The 17,131-nt window shown below is 40.9% G+C and overlaps 1 protein-coding gene across 1 annotated transcript in view; it reads left to right on the forward strand.

Moving 5' to 3' along the window:
• The window catches only part of LOC129701728 (TBC1 domain family member 14-like), a 110,491-nt gene that overhangs the window by 3,434 nt on the left and 89,926 nt on the right, over window positions 1–17,131 (forward strand). Inside the window, exon 2 of the mRNA XM_055643116.1 lies at window positions 7,531–8,260. Coding sequence (XP_055499091.1) covers window positions 7,531–8,260 — 730 coding nt within the window. The remainder of the gene's footprint in view (window positions 1–7,530; window positions 8,261–17,131) is intronic.

The raw sequence follows: 17,131 nt of genomic DNA on the forward strand, positions 1-17,131 counted from the left end.
AGCTTTTCATAGTCTAATCATTGAAATGTTTCCTTTTGAAACCTTTGAATGTTCTGAATTAATTGGTTAAATTAGGCATTTCAAAGAGTCAAAACCAAATTAGCAAAATTGTGCCTGACTGGGTTTGCAGATAGAAGCTTGACTGATAAAGCAGAGCACGGCAGTGAGCAATTACTTTTCAAACTAATGACAATTAACTAGCATGGTCTTCATTAATGTTAGAGTTGATATAGGCTTTTAATGGATAAAGAGGTAATAGGGTTTAGTATATATGTCTTTAGCAATTAGCAAGGCCGATTCAAGCAATTTTGAAATATTGCATTAGGTCCCTGCGGTTTATTGATAGAGATAAAATTGCAAGGGTAGAGTAAAACTTAATAATTCCCTGGTTGGCCTTTAGCTGATTGCATTTGCTTACTAGAATGCAAACACAATATTATCCATCCCAGCAAGTGATCTCTATCGCAGTGGTTGAGGTTTAAAAAGCTTTTCATGAAGGCATTTTATGGAAGTATTTCAGGAAATCCAGGTGTACTCTGTAACTGAATTTATTAATTCGTCCATCACCTCAAAATTTTACTTGGTCATTGAGTTGTGACTACTTCTTGCTGTGAATTCCTAACCTTGTCCAAGTGGCTATAATTTTCTTAATGTTGCCATTTTGCTGTGCTGTATGGTTGCACAACTGGACACAGTTGTAAAATATTAGCATGGCAGGGAACATAAAAACTGACTGCAAAAGTTTTTATAGATATGTGAAGAGAAAAAGACTAGTTAAAACAAATGTAGATCCCTTGCCGTCAGAAGCAGGTGAGTTGATCATGGGGACTAAGGAAATGGCAGACCAATTGAATAACTACTTTGGTTCGGTATTCACTAAGGAAGACATAAATAATCTGCTGGAAATAGCAGGGGACCAGGGTCAAATGAGATGGAGGAACTGAGTGAAATCCAGGTTAGTCGGGAAGTGGTGTTAGGTAAATTGAATGGATTAAAGGCCGATAAATCCCCAGGGCCAGATGGGCTGCATCCCAGAGTACTTAAGGAAATAGCCCCAGAAATAGTGGATGCGTTAGTGATAATAGAGAGTTTCAAAACTCTTTAGATTCTGGAGTAGTTCCTGAGGATTGGAGGGTAGCTAATGTAACCCCACTTTTTAAAAAGGGAGGGAGAGAAAACGGGGAATTAGACCAGTTAATCTAACATCGGTAGTGGGGAAAATGCTGCAGTTATTAAAGATGGGATAGCAGCACATTTGGAAAGTGGTGAAATCATTGGATAAAGTCAGCATGGATTTATGAAAGGTAAATCATGTCTGACGAATCTTATAGAATTTTTCGAGGATGTAACTAGTAGAGTTGATAAGGGAGAACCAGTGAATGTGTTATATCTGGACTTTCAGAAGGCTTTCGACAAGGTCACACATAAGAGATTAGTATGCAAACTTAAAGCAGACGGTATTGGGGGTTCAGTATTGATGTGGATAGAGAACTGGCTGGCAGACAGGAAGCAAAGTGTAGGAGTAAACGGGTCCTTTTCACAATAGCAGGCAGTGACTAGTGGGGTACCGCAAGGCTCAGTGCTGGGACCCCAGCTATTTACAATATATATTAATGATTTGGACGAGGAAATTGAATGCAAGTTTGTGGATGACATGAAGCTGGGGGTCATGTTAGTTGTGAGGAGGATGCTGGGAGGCTGCAGAGTGACTTGGATAGGTTGGGTGAGTGGGCAAATGCATGGCAGATGCAGTATAATGTGGATAAATGTGAGGTTATCCACTTTGGTGGCAAGAACAGGTAAGTAGACTATTATCTGAATGGTGGCCGATTAGGAAAAGGGGAGATGCAACGAGATCTGGGTGTCATGGTACACCAGTCATTGAAAATAGACATGCAGGTGCAGCAGGCAGTGAAGAAAGCGAATGGTATGTTAGCATTCATAGCAAAAGGATTTGAGTATAGGAGCAGGGAGGTTCTACTGCAGTTGTACAGGGCCTTGGCAAGACCACACCTGGAGTATTGTGTACAGTTTTGGTCTCCTAATCTGAGGAAAGACATTCTTGCCATAGAGGGAATACAGAGAAGGTTCACCAGACTGATTCCTGGGGTGGCAGGACTTTCATATGAAGAAAGACTGGATTGACTCAGCTTGTACTCGCTAGAATTTAGAAGATTGAGGGGGAAACATAGAAACATAGAAAATAGGTGCAGGATGAGGCCATTCGGCCCTTCGAGCCTGCACCGCCATTCAATATGATCATGGCTGATCATCCAACTCAGTATCCTGTACCTGCCTTCTCTCCATACCCCCTGATTCCTTTAGCCACAAGGGCCACATCTAACTCCCTCTTAAATATAGCCAATGAACTGGCCTTGACTACCCTCTGTGGCAGAGAATTCCAGAGATTCACCACTCTGTGTGAAAAATGTTTTCCTCATCTCGGTCCTAAAAGATTTCCCCCTTATCCTTAAACTGTGACCCCCTGCTCGTATAGAAATGTACAAAATTCTTAAGGGGTTGGACAGACTAGATGCAGGAAGATTATTCCCGATGTTGGGGAAGTCCAGAACACGGGGTCACAGTTTAAGGATAAGGGAAAGTCTTTTAAAACCGAGATGAAAAAAACATTTATCACACAGAGGGTGGTGAATCTGTGGAATTTTCTGCCACAGATGGTAGTTGAGGCTAGTTCATTGGCTATATTTAAGAGGGAGTTGGATGTGGCCCTTGTGGCTAATGGGATCAGGAGGTATGGAGAGAAGGCAGGTACAGGATACTGAGTTGGATGAGGAGCCATGATCATATTGAATGGCCTACTCCTGCACCTATTTTTTATGTTTCTATCCCATCGCGCACATCCTGACAGACAAAATGTTAAATATCTATGTAGGGAGTTCACAGAAGTAATTTGTGAACATTTGTTTGTGACTGCTGTTGGAACCAGATGACTTGTCCAATGAATTTGTTTCTTCTCGGAGATTATCTCCATGTCCAATTAATTAATAGCATATATTTCTATATACTTCAACTCAGCTCAGTCATGGCCTTTAAAACTTGAGGCCACGTGATCCCTATCAAACCTGTTATTTATTCACCTAGAGGATCTGGGCTTTAGTGACTTAGCATGCATTTGTTACAATACAACTTGGAAAGAAGCCATTGGGATCTTTATGGGCCTGTCCCACGGCAATTTTTTTTTTTTTTCCCTTCAATTTTTATTTTATTGGGGCAACTGTCGGCGACTGTCATAGTCGTAGCAGGCCGCCAAAAAAACAGCGACAACCTACGTCATCCTGGCGACAACCTACTGCAGCACCTACGCCAGGAGGTCAAGCTACTCTCATTGGCGCCAAACCCACGGTCAGCAAAAAATTTCCAACATGTTGAAAATTTAGCAGCGACCAGAAAGACGCTACGACTTTTTGTGCAACTGAGGAGACTACTCCCGGCGAACATGTGGCGACAAGCTAGTGGCCTGTGGTTGCCTAAAAAATCGCCTAAGTGGGACAGGCCCACTAGTTCCATGCTGGATAATAGCTGCAATCATGCAATTCATCCTCTTGCGCACGTATTTCTAATTGCCCTTGAGAAAGTGGTGGTGAGCTACTGCCTTGAACCACCGCAGACCTTCTTGTGAAGGAAATCTCATGTTGGGAGAAGATAGACACAAAAAGCTGGAGTAACTCAGAGGGACTGGCAGCATCTCTGGAGAGAAGGAATGGGTGATGTTTCGGGTGGAGACCCTTGAAGAAGGGTCGAGACCTGAAACTTCACCCATTCCTTCTCTCCAGAGATGCTGGCTGTCCCGCTGAGTTACTCCAGCTTTTTGTGTCCATCTTTGGTTTAAACCAACATCTGCAGTTCCTTCCTACTCGTGTTGGGAGAAGTTGGTTCCTACTTCAGGTCCAGCAGCGATTAAAGACTGGTGACATATTTCCAAGTCAGGAGAGTGTGTGATTTTAAGGGGGACATGCAGGTGGTGGTCTTCCCCTGCATCTGCTGCTCTTGATCATGATCAAAATTTGGGGAGATGTGGTCCAAGTAACTTTGGCTCATGACTGCAATGCATTTTGTAAATGGTACGTGCTGCAGTCACAATGCACTGAAGGTGGAAGGAATGTTGTTTAGGGTGATTGATGGGGAGCCAAGGGGATTTTTTACCTTGGAGAATATTAAACTTTTTGAATAATGTTTGAGCTGCACTCATCCAAGATAAGTGGAGAGAATAACACCATGCTGCTGATGTGCCTTGCTGAAAGGTTTTGGGTTGTTAGGAGAGAAGTCACTTGGCAAAGATACCCAACCTATGGCCTGCTCTTGCAACCACTGTATTTAGGTGGCTTGTCTACTTTAGTTCAGGTCAGTGGTATTCCCCAAGGATATTAATGCCATTCAAGGTCATCAGACTCTTGTACAAATTCAACAGGAAGGAAGGAAATAACAGTCATGGGGCAAAGTTCCTCATTGATATAGAAATAGAGGAAGTACTTTGCAATCAAGATCTAGAGTACTGTACAGCAAAAGAGGGAGTTTGGAGTAGTGAAAACGATTAGTGACTTTAAAAAGTAAAAAGAGTAAAACAAATTCAAATGGCTCGTCATGTTTCTCATAAACTGACGTTCATTATATTTGGAATCAATATTTAAGATGAATTATTTGCATAAGGATGCTTTTAGTACATTATCATCGTCAAGATGAGCAAACAGAACATCTTTCCTACTGAGGAAGGGTCTCGACCTGAAACGTCACCAATTCCTTCTCTCCAGAGATGCTGCCTGTCCCGCTCAGTTACTCCAGCTTTTAGTGTCTATCTTTGGTTTAAACCAAAATCTGCAATTCTTTCTTGCACATCTTTCTGCTGACAATCCATATTCAGCATTTCTCATTGGCTGTGGCTTAGCCACGTGCAAAACGTGGTTCCAATTAGTCTGCCAAGAATTGCCTACAAGTTGGGATCCACCGCTGTTTACCACTTGCCGATACGCAACCCCCATTATTAATTTCAGTGGATCCCTTGCTGGCTTGATCCTGAATTGTGCTGCTCTGCAATTGTAAAAGTTTGTAGATATGAATGTCTTCCAGTGTTGCATCAAAACTAAACCACCTGAAAATTAACTTTGACATTAAAACAATAAAATGTACTTAAATACATAGACAATCGGTGCAGGAGTAGGCCATTTGGCCCTTTGAGCCAGCACCGCCATTCAATGTGATCATGGCTGATCATCCTCAATCAGTAACCCCTTCCTGCCTTCTCGCCATACACCTTGATTCAATTTAAAAACGTACAGACATACATTTAAATAAGCCAAAACAATTTTAATAGTATAAATTAACTGAAACTTGCTTTTGTTCCTGGCAGCCAACTCTTTGGATCTGTAGCATTGGCAATGCAATTGCTGTGTTAGGTTCAGTACTATGAGTGAAATTCCCAACTTAATGGCTGGGGATCTACCACATCAATGCTCTACTACTGTACACCACAGGGAGCTTTTGTAAATGAAAAATACCACAAGCAACGATTTGGGGTTCTTTGTTTGCATGTTAATCTCAAAGTTACTACAATTTATGTAATATTGGTAGTAATCTGGGAAGAAGACATTTTGAATTAATTTCATTTGATTTTGCACTGATTTCTTATCACCTTCCCTTAAAATGTATGATTTTCATACCGACAACTACGTTGGGACTTTTTCAACTTGCTAGACATGGAAACATAGAAAATAGGTGCAGGAGTAGGCCATTCGGCCCTTCGAGCCTGCACCGCCATTCAATATGATCATGGCTGATCATCCAACTCAGTATCCTGTTCCTGCCTTCTCTCCATACCCCCTGATCCCTTTAGCCACAAGGGCCATATCTAACTCCCTCTTAAATATAGCCAATGAATTGGCCTCAACTACCTTCTGCGGCAGAGAATTCCAGAGATTCACCACTCTCTGTGTGAAAAATGTTTTCCTCATCTCAGTCCTAAAAGATTTCCCCCTTATCCTTAAACTATGACCCCTTGTTCTGGACTTCCCCAACATCGGGATCAATCTTCCTGCATCTAGCCTGTCCAACCCCTTAAGAATTTTGTAAGTTTCTATAAGATCCCCCCTCAATCTTCTGAATTCTAGCGAGTACAAGCCGAGTCTATCCAGTCTTTCTCCATATGAAAGTCCTGACATCCCAGGAATCAGTCTGGTGAACCTTCTCTGTACTCCCTCTATGGCAAGAATGTCTTTCCTCAGATTAGGAGACCAAAACTGCACGCAATACTCCAGGTGTGGTCTCACCAAGACCCTGTACAACTGCAGTAGAACCTCCCTGCTCCTATACTTAAATCCTTTTGCTATGAATGCTAACATACCATTTGCCTTCTTCACTGCCTGCTGCACCTGCATGCCTACTTTTAATGACTGGTGTACCGTGACACCCAGGTCTCGTTGCGTCTCCCCCTTTCCTAATCGGCCACCATTCAGATAATAATCTACTTTCCTGTTTTGCCACCAAAGTGGATAACATCACATTTATCCACATTATACTGCATCTGCCATGCATTTGCCCACTCACACAGCCTATCCAAGTCGCCTTGCAGCCTCCTAGCATCCTCCTCACAGCTAACACTGCCCCCCAGCTTCGTGTCATCCGCAAACTTGGAGATGTTGCATTCAATTCCCTCGTCCAAATCATTAATATATATCATAAATAGCTGGGGTCCCAGAACTGAGCCTTGCGGTACCCCACTAGTCACTGCCTGCCATTGTGAAAAGGACCCGTTCACTCCTACTCTTTGCTTCCTGTCTGCCAACCAGTTCTCTATCCACATCAATACTCAACCCCCAATACCGTGTGCTTTAAGTTTGTATATTAATCTCTTATGTGGGACCTTGTCGAATGCCTTCTGAAAGTCCAGATATAACACATCCACTGGTTCTCCCTTATCCACTCTACTAGTTACATCCTCGAAAAATTCTATAAGATTCGTCAGACATGATTTACCTTTCATAAATCCATGCTGACTTTGTCCAATGATTTCACCACTTTCCAAATGTGCTGCTATCCCATCTTTAATAACTGATTCTAGCAGTTTCTCCACTACCGACGTTAGACTAACTGGTCTGTAATTCCCTGTTTTCTCTCTCCCTCCCATGGTCTTATTTTGATAATACCTGATAATGTTGTCTCAATAGTCCGAGTTAATACGCTCCACTTGATTTCTCTCTTAATGCATCAATCGTAATAACTTTCTAAAGCTTTTGTGCTTAATGTTGTTAGTTGTCATCGGAAGCAAAAAAAAACTTTCATTTTGTTGAAATTATTTGGTTCAAACCCAGACTCATTTATTTTCCGGAATAAGAATGACAATGATTGTTTAGATTAAAAACATGACTTAATGGTTTTTGTGCAGTGGTCATGCTTTCTTTGGCATGAAAAGGTGTTTCTACAATTTAAGTGTTTGTTAACATTGTACGATAGTTTTTAGTTCTCTGATTTTTGTTCGATGTCCAACATTCAGTGTTATTTTCTTCTTTTTTTTTTTAGGTACACAAAGCAGCACACCTAAGATATTGGAGGACATTGTATGGACCAACGTCATGACCCCTGCTGGGCAGTGTGTTGACAGTTGTGAAGTTGTAAATTTTCAAAACTGTGAAGTGAAAACAATGTGGTCTTTGTCCGTTCCAACATACAAGCACAATTTGCACTGTTCCAGATATGAAGACAGTAATAGCCTTAATTCTGAAGACTCTGGTATTCCCACGCTCGAAGTTGGAAATCCAGAACCCATCCATTGTGGTGTGTTAAACGTCAGAACAAACAATATTGACTCATCCCGGTGTGCTGGATATTCACACGACAAACAAGGACAAGGTTCAGGTAGTCTCCCACCTGGTGTGTGCTCGCCGGCTATACGACTGGAGACCGACAGTGCATTACGAAAATCCTCAACGTTCCCTCGCTCTGGTTATGATAATGTGAAGCTGTACAGTCCATCTGCCAGAGGAGTAAACAAAGCTGATGAGATATCTGTAAGCAGTATTTCAAGCCTGAGTACTGAACTATCCACAACTCTGTCTGTAAGCAATGAGGATATTTTAGATAGTCTGGTGACCAGTGATTCCAGTGCAATTGTAAATCTGGAAACTGATGAGGCACAGTTCACTGACATCAGTCTAAATTCTTTCAGAGACACTTCCATGCAAGCAGATGGTTCTTCAGAACACGAGACCAAATACAAAAAATTTGGTACACTTGCCAGTTTTTTTACCAGGTACAATGCACTATTTGTCTTTTAAAACATTACACTTTCAGTTCGAGCAGGGGTGAAGGTGGTATGTTCATATGAATATTTTCCTCCTGATCTTGTGTCAATAGCCATGGGAAAGGTGTTCTGTATTCTTGCGCAATTCAGTAAAATGTTAGCGGCAAATCTAAAGGTGCAATATTTAAATGTTTGCAACATTTGCAATTAGCAAATTAATCGTACAAATTAAAATAAATGGTACTGATCTAATTTTGATCGTGGAAATAAGGCAGCAGGGAACAGAAAGTTTGATATTTAGGAAGAACAGGCCGAAACAAAAGTTGTGTCTGCATTGCCATTGATAAGGGATACCAGAGCAGTGATAAGAAATTGCTTTGACTGGGCTGATCATGACATGGAGTTAATATCAATTTTGTTTGAGGTAAGAAATAGCAACGAGTGGGAAGCATTGATAGGCAATGATGAATACCGTACATATCAGGTTAGTGATTAATATTAAGCGGTTAAAAATTAACCAGTGCTCCCGATGTAGCATCCTGTACATCGGAGAGACTAAGTGTAGACTCGGCGACCATGTCGCTGAACACTTCTGCTCGGTCTGCCATGGCCTACTGGATCTCTTTTGCTAACCATTTTAACTCCCCTTCCCATTCCCATACTGTTCTTTCAGTCCTGGGCCGCCTCCATTGCCAGGGTGAGGCCATATGCAAATTGGAGGGACAGCAACTCGTATTTTGCGTGGGTAGCTGACAACCCTGTGGTGTGAACGCTGAATTTTCTAATTTTAAGTAACTTATCCATGAACCTCTTTACCCCCCCCACCCCCCCCCTTCCACTAAGTCAGTAAACCAGTTCCACAACAATATATTCCTCTTGGGATCACACAGTTCCAGGTCAACATTTGGCCTATCGGAACCATGCTACTTGAGGTAATCTTTTGCCAGCCCTGATTTGTCCTGGACTTTCAGTTCATCACCCATTCCCCCTCCGCTATATTCAAGCCTAAGAATCCTGACCCGAAACATCACCTATCCACTTCTCCAGAGATGCTGTCTGATCTGCTGAGTTACTGAAGCATTTTTTCTATCTTTAGTAATTATGATGTTGAGGGACATATTTTTGGTGCAATGATGAAGTATGAAATATGAGCTGACATGCACACAAGGAACTAATTGGCCTCTTTCTGTGGTGTGTACTGATTTTATGATTTTTCTGTACCATGTAATTTGTGAATGAATTATCATAGACCATTAAGATAGAAAGTGATGGAATTCAAACAGCAGCTTAGATTCTAAATCTAAATGGAAAGCCGAGGAAGTGAGGAGTAGAATGGCTAGTAGAGATGGGAGAGGTTCATTGGTAGAGGCAATGGCTAACATTTGAGGAATTAGCATAGGGTTGCAATAGTTTTGTTCCTTCCCAGCACAAAAACTCAAAAGGAAAAGCAACTGAAGAATGGGTAATAAAATAAATTGGGCATGGTATTAGAAGTAGAAGGTGATGCAGTGCAGCCAGATGTAGTTGCCAGCCAGAGGATTCTGAGCCATTAGAACTGCAAAAAGACCAAGTGATTGCTGACATTTGAAAATAGATTATCAGAATAACATTGCAAGGAACACAAGCAGACTGTAAACATTTCTACAAATATCTAAAATTAATAAGATAAATGCAAGTCCTTCACAATCAGAATTGGGGAAATTATAACAGAGCATGTAGACAAATACTTTGGTTCGTAAAGAGATGATGTAAATAACCATGGAAGAGTACCAAGAATCTGATAAAAAGGTTGAAATAAATTAATTTTCAGTTTTTTAAAGTGTGCTTGGAAAATGAATGGGACTGAAAGCTGATGAATGCTCAGGGGTTAATAATCTGCAACCAGAGCACTGAAAGAGATGGCCATGGAAATGGTGGGTCATGAAGTGGGTTATGAAATGGTTCCTGCAGACTGTAGGGCAGCAAATGTAATTCTCCATTTAAAAAGGAAGGAGATTGAAATCTCAGAACCACAGATAGGTCAGTCTGCCATCAGCAGTGGGATGAAAATGCAAGAGATAGATGAGAAATCATTTATCTCAGAAACACGGTGGAGCAAACCTGCTCAATATATTTTGTGAAATAGACTTGGACACAATGTATCAAGAAATATGAGAAGAGATTGGGGAATTTCATGTTTAAAAAAATGTGGTCATCCATGATCATATTGAATGGTAGAATGTGCTCATTGGGCCAAATCCTCTTATTTTTCCAATGTTTCTACATAAGAACAGCGTCTGTGTGTCATTGCATTTCAGATGGAGAGTTGAGGGTGACTTACTGCAATTTATATTTTTGATTTAGCTGCTTGAACATTTTGGTGAAAAGTCCTCTACTTTTTAATTGATAATTTCCAGGATATTGGTGGTGGAGATTTAATATAATTACGATATAATATAATCAAGTCTGCTGAGATGCTTAAGATTGTTTCACTGCAGCTTTATAAAACTTTTGTTGGACTGCTTTTGCAGTATTATGTATATTTTTGGTCACCCCAATGCAGGAAGGATGAGGAGGCTTTAGTGTGGGTGCAGAAGAGGTTTGCCAGATTCCTGCCTGGATTAGAGGGCACTAGCTATGAGGAAAGGTTGGACATACTTGGCTTGTTTTGTCTAGGGAGTCAGAAGCTAAGGAGAGAGTCGATACAAGTGTTTAAAATTATGAGTAGCAATGTTACAAAATTCTGAGATTTTGAAAATCAAGTCTAATTTATCCCATCAGATAAAGCATAAAAAGCAGTTTAATTTGACACCTAATTCACTTTCATATCTTCAGTATTAAAACAGTTATGGCCATTTTCATATCATCTCGGAAATTGGCATTCAAAAGCCGATAACTTTCTTAAAATTTAAGAGAACTGAAATAAATTTTCAGTTATTATAGATTGAAGCATTCTGAAACAAATATGAAACAATCTTACTTAGATGACTTGAAATTAAAGGATATAATTAGTTAGTTACCTAATTGTAGCTAATTACAAAATTCAATTACTAGATCTATCTATATTCAATTACATCTATCAATTTCTTAAGAATAGATTAACATTTTTAAATAGCCTAAGTGTCCAAATAACATTCACATAAGAATTCAGAATATAACATAATTTTTAAATCTCACTGTTGTGGGTTTATCGGCCAAATGGAAGGAATTTAATGTTTATTAATGGCCATTTAAATCAGCTTGCGAGTGGGATCTTCTGGAACGGGACCATTTGGAACGTTCAGGATGCGGTGAATTTATACCCCCATATCTGCAGCAAATACACTGCCGGTTCTTCGGGGGGGAAAAATCACCGTTTCGCAACTTAAAATGTGAATTAAATACATCTTAAGAAACACTTTTATACATAAAAATAAACTACTTTCTTTTACCTGGTCCTCCATAAAATTCGTCCCAGTTGTCGGCATTGACGGCTTCAGAAGCTGATTTTAAAATCATTCCAGCGATTAACTTGTCGGGTGAATTTTTTTTTAAAAAATGCACAGAATGGCCGTAGGAATGATTCTTTAGCAACGTCTTGCACTCCAACAAATATAATTCAGGACCAGGCCGGGAAAAAAACCCGTTTTAACCCCGCCCCCCCCTCAAACGCGCCAAAATTGCGCACACGGCCAATGGCAGAATTGCAGCGCCGCTGAAGGTAAGTTTTGTAACATACCTATTATGAGGGTTATAGATTGTGGAGATGGGGAGATTCCAGGGTGGAAATGTCAAATACTAGATGGCATAGCTTTAAAGTGCAAGGGATAAAGTTTAAAGGAAGGGCTTGGACCAATGTTTAACACCGGTTTAATTTAGATACAGCGTTGAAACAGGCCTTTCGGCCCACTGAGTCCGCGCTGACCAGCGATCACCCGTACGCGGAGTCTGTCCTACACAATAGGAACAATTTACAGAAGCCAATTGACCTACAATCCTACACATCTTTGGAATATGGGAGGAAACCAGAGCACCTGGAGGAAAACCACGTGGCACAGGGAGAACATACAAAACCTCCACAAACACTACCTGTAGTCGAGATTAAACCCATGTCCCTGGCACTGTTAGGCAGAAACTTTACCGCTATGACAATACCGCATTTGTAGGTGCCTAGACCATGCTGTCAAGGATGGTGGTGGAGGAAGTAGATATGATTGTGGTTTAAGAGGCTTTTTGATAGGCAACATGAATATGCAGGATATTCATGTAGCATGGAGCTGCAGATGATGGTTTATACCAAAGATAGACACAAAATGTAACTCAGTAACTCAGCGGGTCAGGCAACATCTCTGGAGAAGGGTGTCGACCTGAAACATCGTCTATTCCTTTTCTCCAGAGATGAATATGCAGGCAATGGAGGGATATGGATCACATAGGCAGATGGGATCAGTTTAATTTGGCATCTTGTCTGGTACAGATATTGTGGGCTGAAGTTCCTGTGCTGTTCTAAGTTGATATTGGTTTAATTATTTGGCTCCATTCATCAACAAATAGCCTTGTGTTTGACCTTGTGTTGAAATGAAGGTCATTGCTGCTGAAGATAGAGGGGCTGACATGCTCTAATGACCACCTTTGCCAGGGTCTCAGCATTTCAAATGATTGATCCATAGCAATTTTAAATAAACTTGTCATTTGAGAGTTATTTTCCCCTGGTAATACGCACTTAAGCCATGCTCTGGTTCCTTGGTTCTACATTTTATCAAATGCTCCATAACCTCAAGGACTGACTTTTTGTCTTGAGGTTAATCACTTTCACTTCACCTCGAGTATACATTTCCTATGTTTGTTTGGAAGGAGGCTGTAACGATGACGACAGTGGAATTGTACCATTGGAACCCAAGGTGAACACTTGACAAGGTTGTTGTTAAAGACACGTTGCTTCATTGTGTTCAAGCAGCGTGTATAGGCTCTTTCCATTAGTGTGTTGACAATGTGTAGGTTGATAGTGCAGTAACTGGCAGTGTTGAATATCTTGCTAATGTCGACAGCCGAGTAACTTTTATAGTGGCATATTTTTTAACATTTGTAGCAACGTGTAAAGTGATGTTCACAAGGGATTTCTTTTGATTATCATGAAGAATCTAAGAAATAGTAAAGGCAGGCCAAGTGGCCCCTTGCGCAGCATTCAATAAGATCATTGTATTACTTTTGGACTGTAGGTGTACTATAGTTCGGTCTCAAATTCCAGTATTTTTCAGTCAACAACCCTGAACATTTTACATAACTCCTTTTAATTAGTTGCGCTGACATGTATCTCTGTTGCAGAAAGCTCTGTCTATTTGTTGAACAGTCTTGTTTTTTACCTTTGAGTCAGTTCTCTATTTCACAGAACATGGGCAGAACACGTGCTTGCTTTGTGGTGAGATAAAGCCCTCTCTCTCTAAATATAACAATGCAAATATAGTTGTATTCGCACACATCCAAAATATCTATGTTCTCTTGAATGTTGTTAAACTGTCATGTAGTTTATTCTCTTGGTTATTTTCCTCCATTCCCACCATTGTTTGCTTTGATCTGCCACAGTTTATTTTAGTTTATTGTCAGTGGAACAGTGGAAAGCTTTGTTTCACCTTGTCGTGTTGGAGAAGCTTGTGTGGTCCTGAAGTCCTGGGAGCGATGCTGTCTGGAGCTATGCTCCTGGCAGGGTCACTCATGGCGGTACGGTCGAGGGGGAGGTCTCTGACAGAGCAATCCAACCAAGACCCCAACAGTGGAACAGGCGAAGGATGATGGCTGACATTAGTGGATCGTCACAACGGCTGGGAAGGCGGATGAAGGCTGCAGCAGAAAAGGGTCCCCGGTCGTCTTGGACTCCATGCCACTGGATTCTGACCCAGATCTGTCAAGGACCGCGTGGTGGCTGCTGTGCACCAGTCTCCCCACGTTAAACAAAGTCACGCGTTGGCGTCCTCCATGAGAGGACAGTCAAAATGGTTTTGAGTGACTATCGATGAACTGAAATTTATTTCTTATTTTAATCTTCCGATCTCTCCACCCCAATCCAAAAAATACACCAAGGCTTACTTTTGTCATACATTGTTTCTTATTGGTGTGCTTATGCAATTTCTTATAATTGGATGCAGTGAATTCACAGTGAATGGCAGGGCCCTGTGGAGCATTATTTTCTCACTCATTAGAGAGATATCGCTGAAATGTAATGGTACGAGTACTATAACATCGGCAGTTCCTTGCATCTACATATTACTTTGTTTGCTTGTGATTCTCTATTGTTTATTATCTTTCTCAACCATCTTCTACTTCAATGGATCACTAAAATACAAATCCCAATTTTCTTCTAAAGTAAAGGCACCTGCTAATTCTTCTAATTCAACTTAAAAATCAGTTGGCCTGAATTATGGAATGTTGATTAGGAAGCTGCACAAGAAAGGTTAACTCTGCTTTCGGGGTAATGGAAATGAAAGTTGTTTAATATTGTATAAGTAGTAGAAAGAGTTTTTGTTATGTGAAGAGCCAGAGGGTTATATTAGGATAAATGTATACACAGCGAATTAAATGTTGGCACGTATGTAAGGATATTATGGATATTGAGGTTATTTGTGTTGGTCTTCACTTAATGCTTAATTTTCAGAATATTATTACTAATAACCTGTTGCTTGGGTGAATGCAGTTCCCTAGTTGTTTTGATCAAGTCATCAAGATGGAGGCAAACATAAGAGGCAAAATCTGATGCCTTTCAAAAATTAAATGACATGCCAAATAGCTAATGATATACCTTTATTTAAATAGGGCAGTAGGGAGAAGACTGATGACAACAGGTCAGTGAGCCTTGGCTCGGTGGTGGGGAAATTAATGGAGAAAATCCCAAGGATAGGATAGTGTACATAAGGAAACCTGGGGGCTGATCAGGGGTAGTCAGTATGGCTTTGTGTGGGGAAAATACTTTTTTAAAGGCAGTAACTAAGAAGATTGAAGGCAGAACAGTAATGCTATATATGGATGTTGCTAGGGCATTTAATAATATCTCGCATACTAATAGAAGACGAGCTGGCTAATTGGATCCAAAATTGGCTTGTATTAGGTGGTAAGGGTGAGGATGAATACTTTTCTGGTTGCAAGTCTGTGACCAATGGACCAGTGGATGAGAATGTACAATGCATGATTAGTAATTTTGCAGATGACGCAAAAGTGGGTGGTATCATAGATAGTGAAGACAATTTTCAATAATTAAGGCATGATCTTCATCCAGCTGAGCGATTGGAGTGAGGAATGCCTGATGCAGTTTGGTGCAATAAAGTTAGAAATGTTGGAATTTTGGAAGTCAAACAAGGGCGGGGCTTTCACAGTGAATGGCAGGGCCCTGTGGAGCATTGTGTAGCAGAGGGATCTTGGAGTGCTGTTACATAGTTCCTTGAAAGTGCCTGGCAGGTAGATCGGTTGGTCAAGAAGTCTTTCGATACTTTGGCCTTAGTCAATCAGGTTATTGGGTATAGATGTTGGGATGTTATGTTACAGTTGTACAACATGTTAGTGAGGTCACATGCAGAGTATTGTGTTCAGTTTTGGCCATCCTGCTGTTGGAAGAATGTTGTTAATCTGGAAAGAGTGCAGCCAAGAATGTCGCCAGGACTAGGCCTGAGCTCCAGGGAGAGGTTGAGCATGCTAGGTCTTTATTCCTTGGGATGCAGGAGGCTGTGGGAGATTTTAGAGCTGTGTAAAATCACAAGGGGAATAGATAGGGTGAGTCTTTTATCCGGAGTCGGGATATCAGAAAGAGGACGCAGGTTTAAGGTATGAGAAAGATTTAATAGGAACCTGAGGGGCAACCTTTTCAGAGGTTGTGGGTATTATAATAATAATAATAATAATATATTTTATTGTCATTGCACGTATATGGAACATGCTGCCAGAGGGGGTAGGTGAAGCAGGTAATATCGCAACATTTAAACAACATTTGGATAGTTACATGGATAGGAATGGCTTAGAGGGATATGGGCCAAAAGAGGGTAGGTGGGACTAGCATAGATGGGGTATCTTGGTCGGCATGACGAGTCGGGCTAAACATCATGTTTCTGTGCTGCATGACTGACTAGTGGCATACCACAGACATTGGTGCTGGGACATCTTGTTTATGATATAGACTTGGATGTGAATGTTGGAAATATAACACAACGTTGGTGGCGTTGTGGATAGCAGGGAAAATTGTCTAAGGCAACAGCAGGATAAAAGTTAGGTGGAAAGCAGAGCTGTGGTGGATCGAATATAGTCCTGACAAGTAGGAGGTGATGCATTTTGGCAATAAAGTACAGAGGAATGTTGATTTAAAGAGTCTGGGGTTCGGCTCCGAGTACCTGAGAGTGGCAACACAGGAGGTGAAGAAGACATATGGCATGCTTGCCTTTGTAGGTCAGCATATAGAATGTAAAGATTAAGATGTTATGCTGGAACTTCACTTCACAGTACTTATGCATATGATAAACTTGACCGACACTGGTTATACCTCACTTAAAGTATTGTGTGTAGTTAAGAGTCACATAGACAATGGAAAAGATGTGTTTTGTGCTTTTGTTTGTGCTCAAGTGGATTGAAGGACTTTAGTTACAGGGAGATTGGATAAACTGAGTGATATTTCCTGGAGCATGGAGACGGGGTTAACCTGATGGAGGTACATACATAGAGGTTTTTTAAACCAAAGGCAGGGCCATCTAAAACAAGAGAACATGGCGGTAAGGTGAACAAGTTTTACCCGTGGTTGATTTTTAGGAACTTGCTGCTTGATGAAGACATGGTGCTGGTATCACAGATGAGTATAACATTTCAGTGACATTTAAACAGGCACTTGAAAGCGAGGCACAGAAGAATTTCAATGTGGGTTATGGATGTGTGTGAATAAAATGGAAGGCT

The sequence above is a fragment of the Leucoraja erinacea genome, chromosome 1 (genome assembly GCF_028641065.1).
Source record: "Leucoraja erinacea ecotype New England chromosome 1, Leri_hhj_1, whole genome shotgun sequence".
NCBI lineage: Eukaryota > Metazoa > Chordata > Chondrichthyes > Rajiformes > Rajidae > Leucoraja > Leucoraja erinaceus.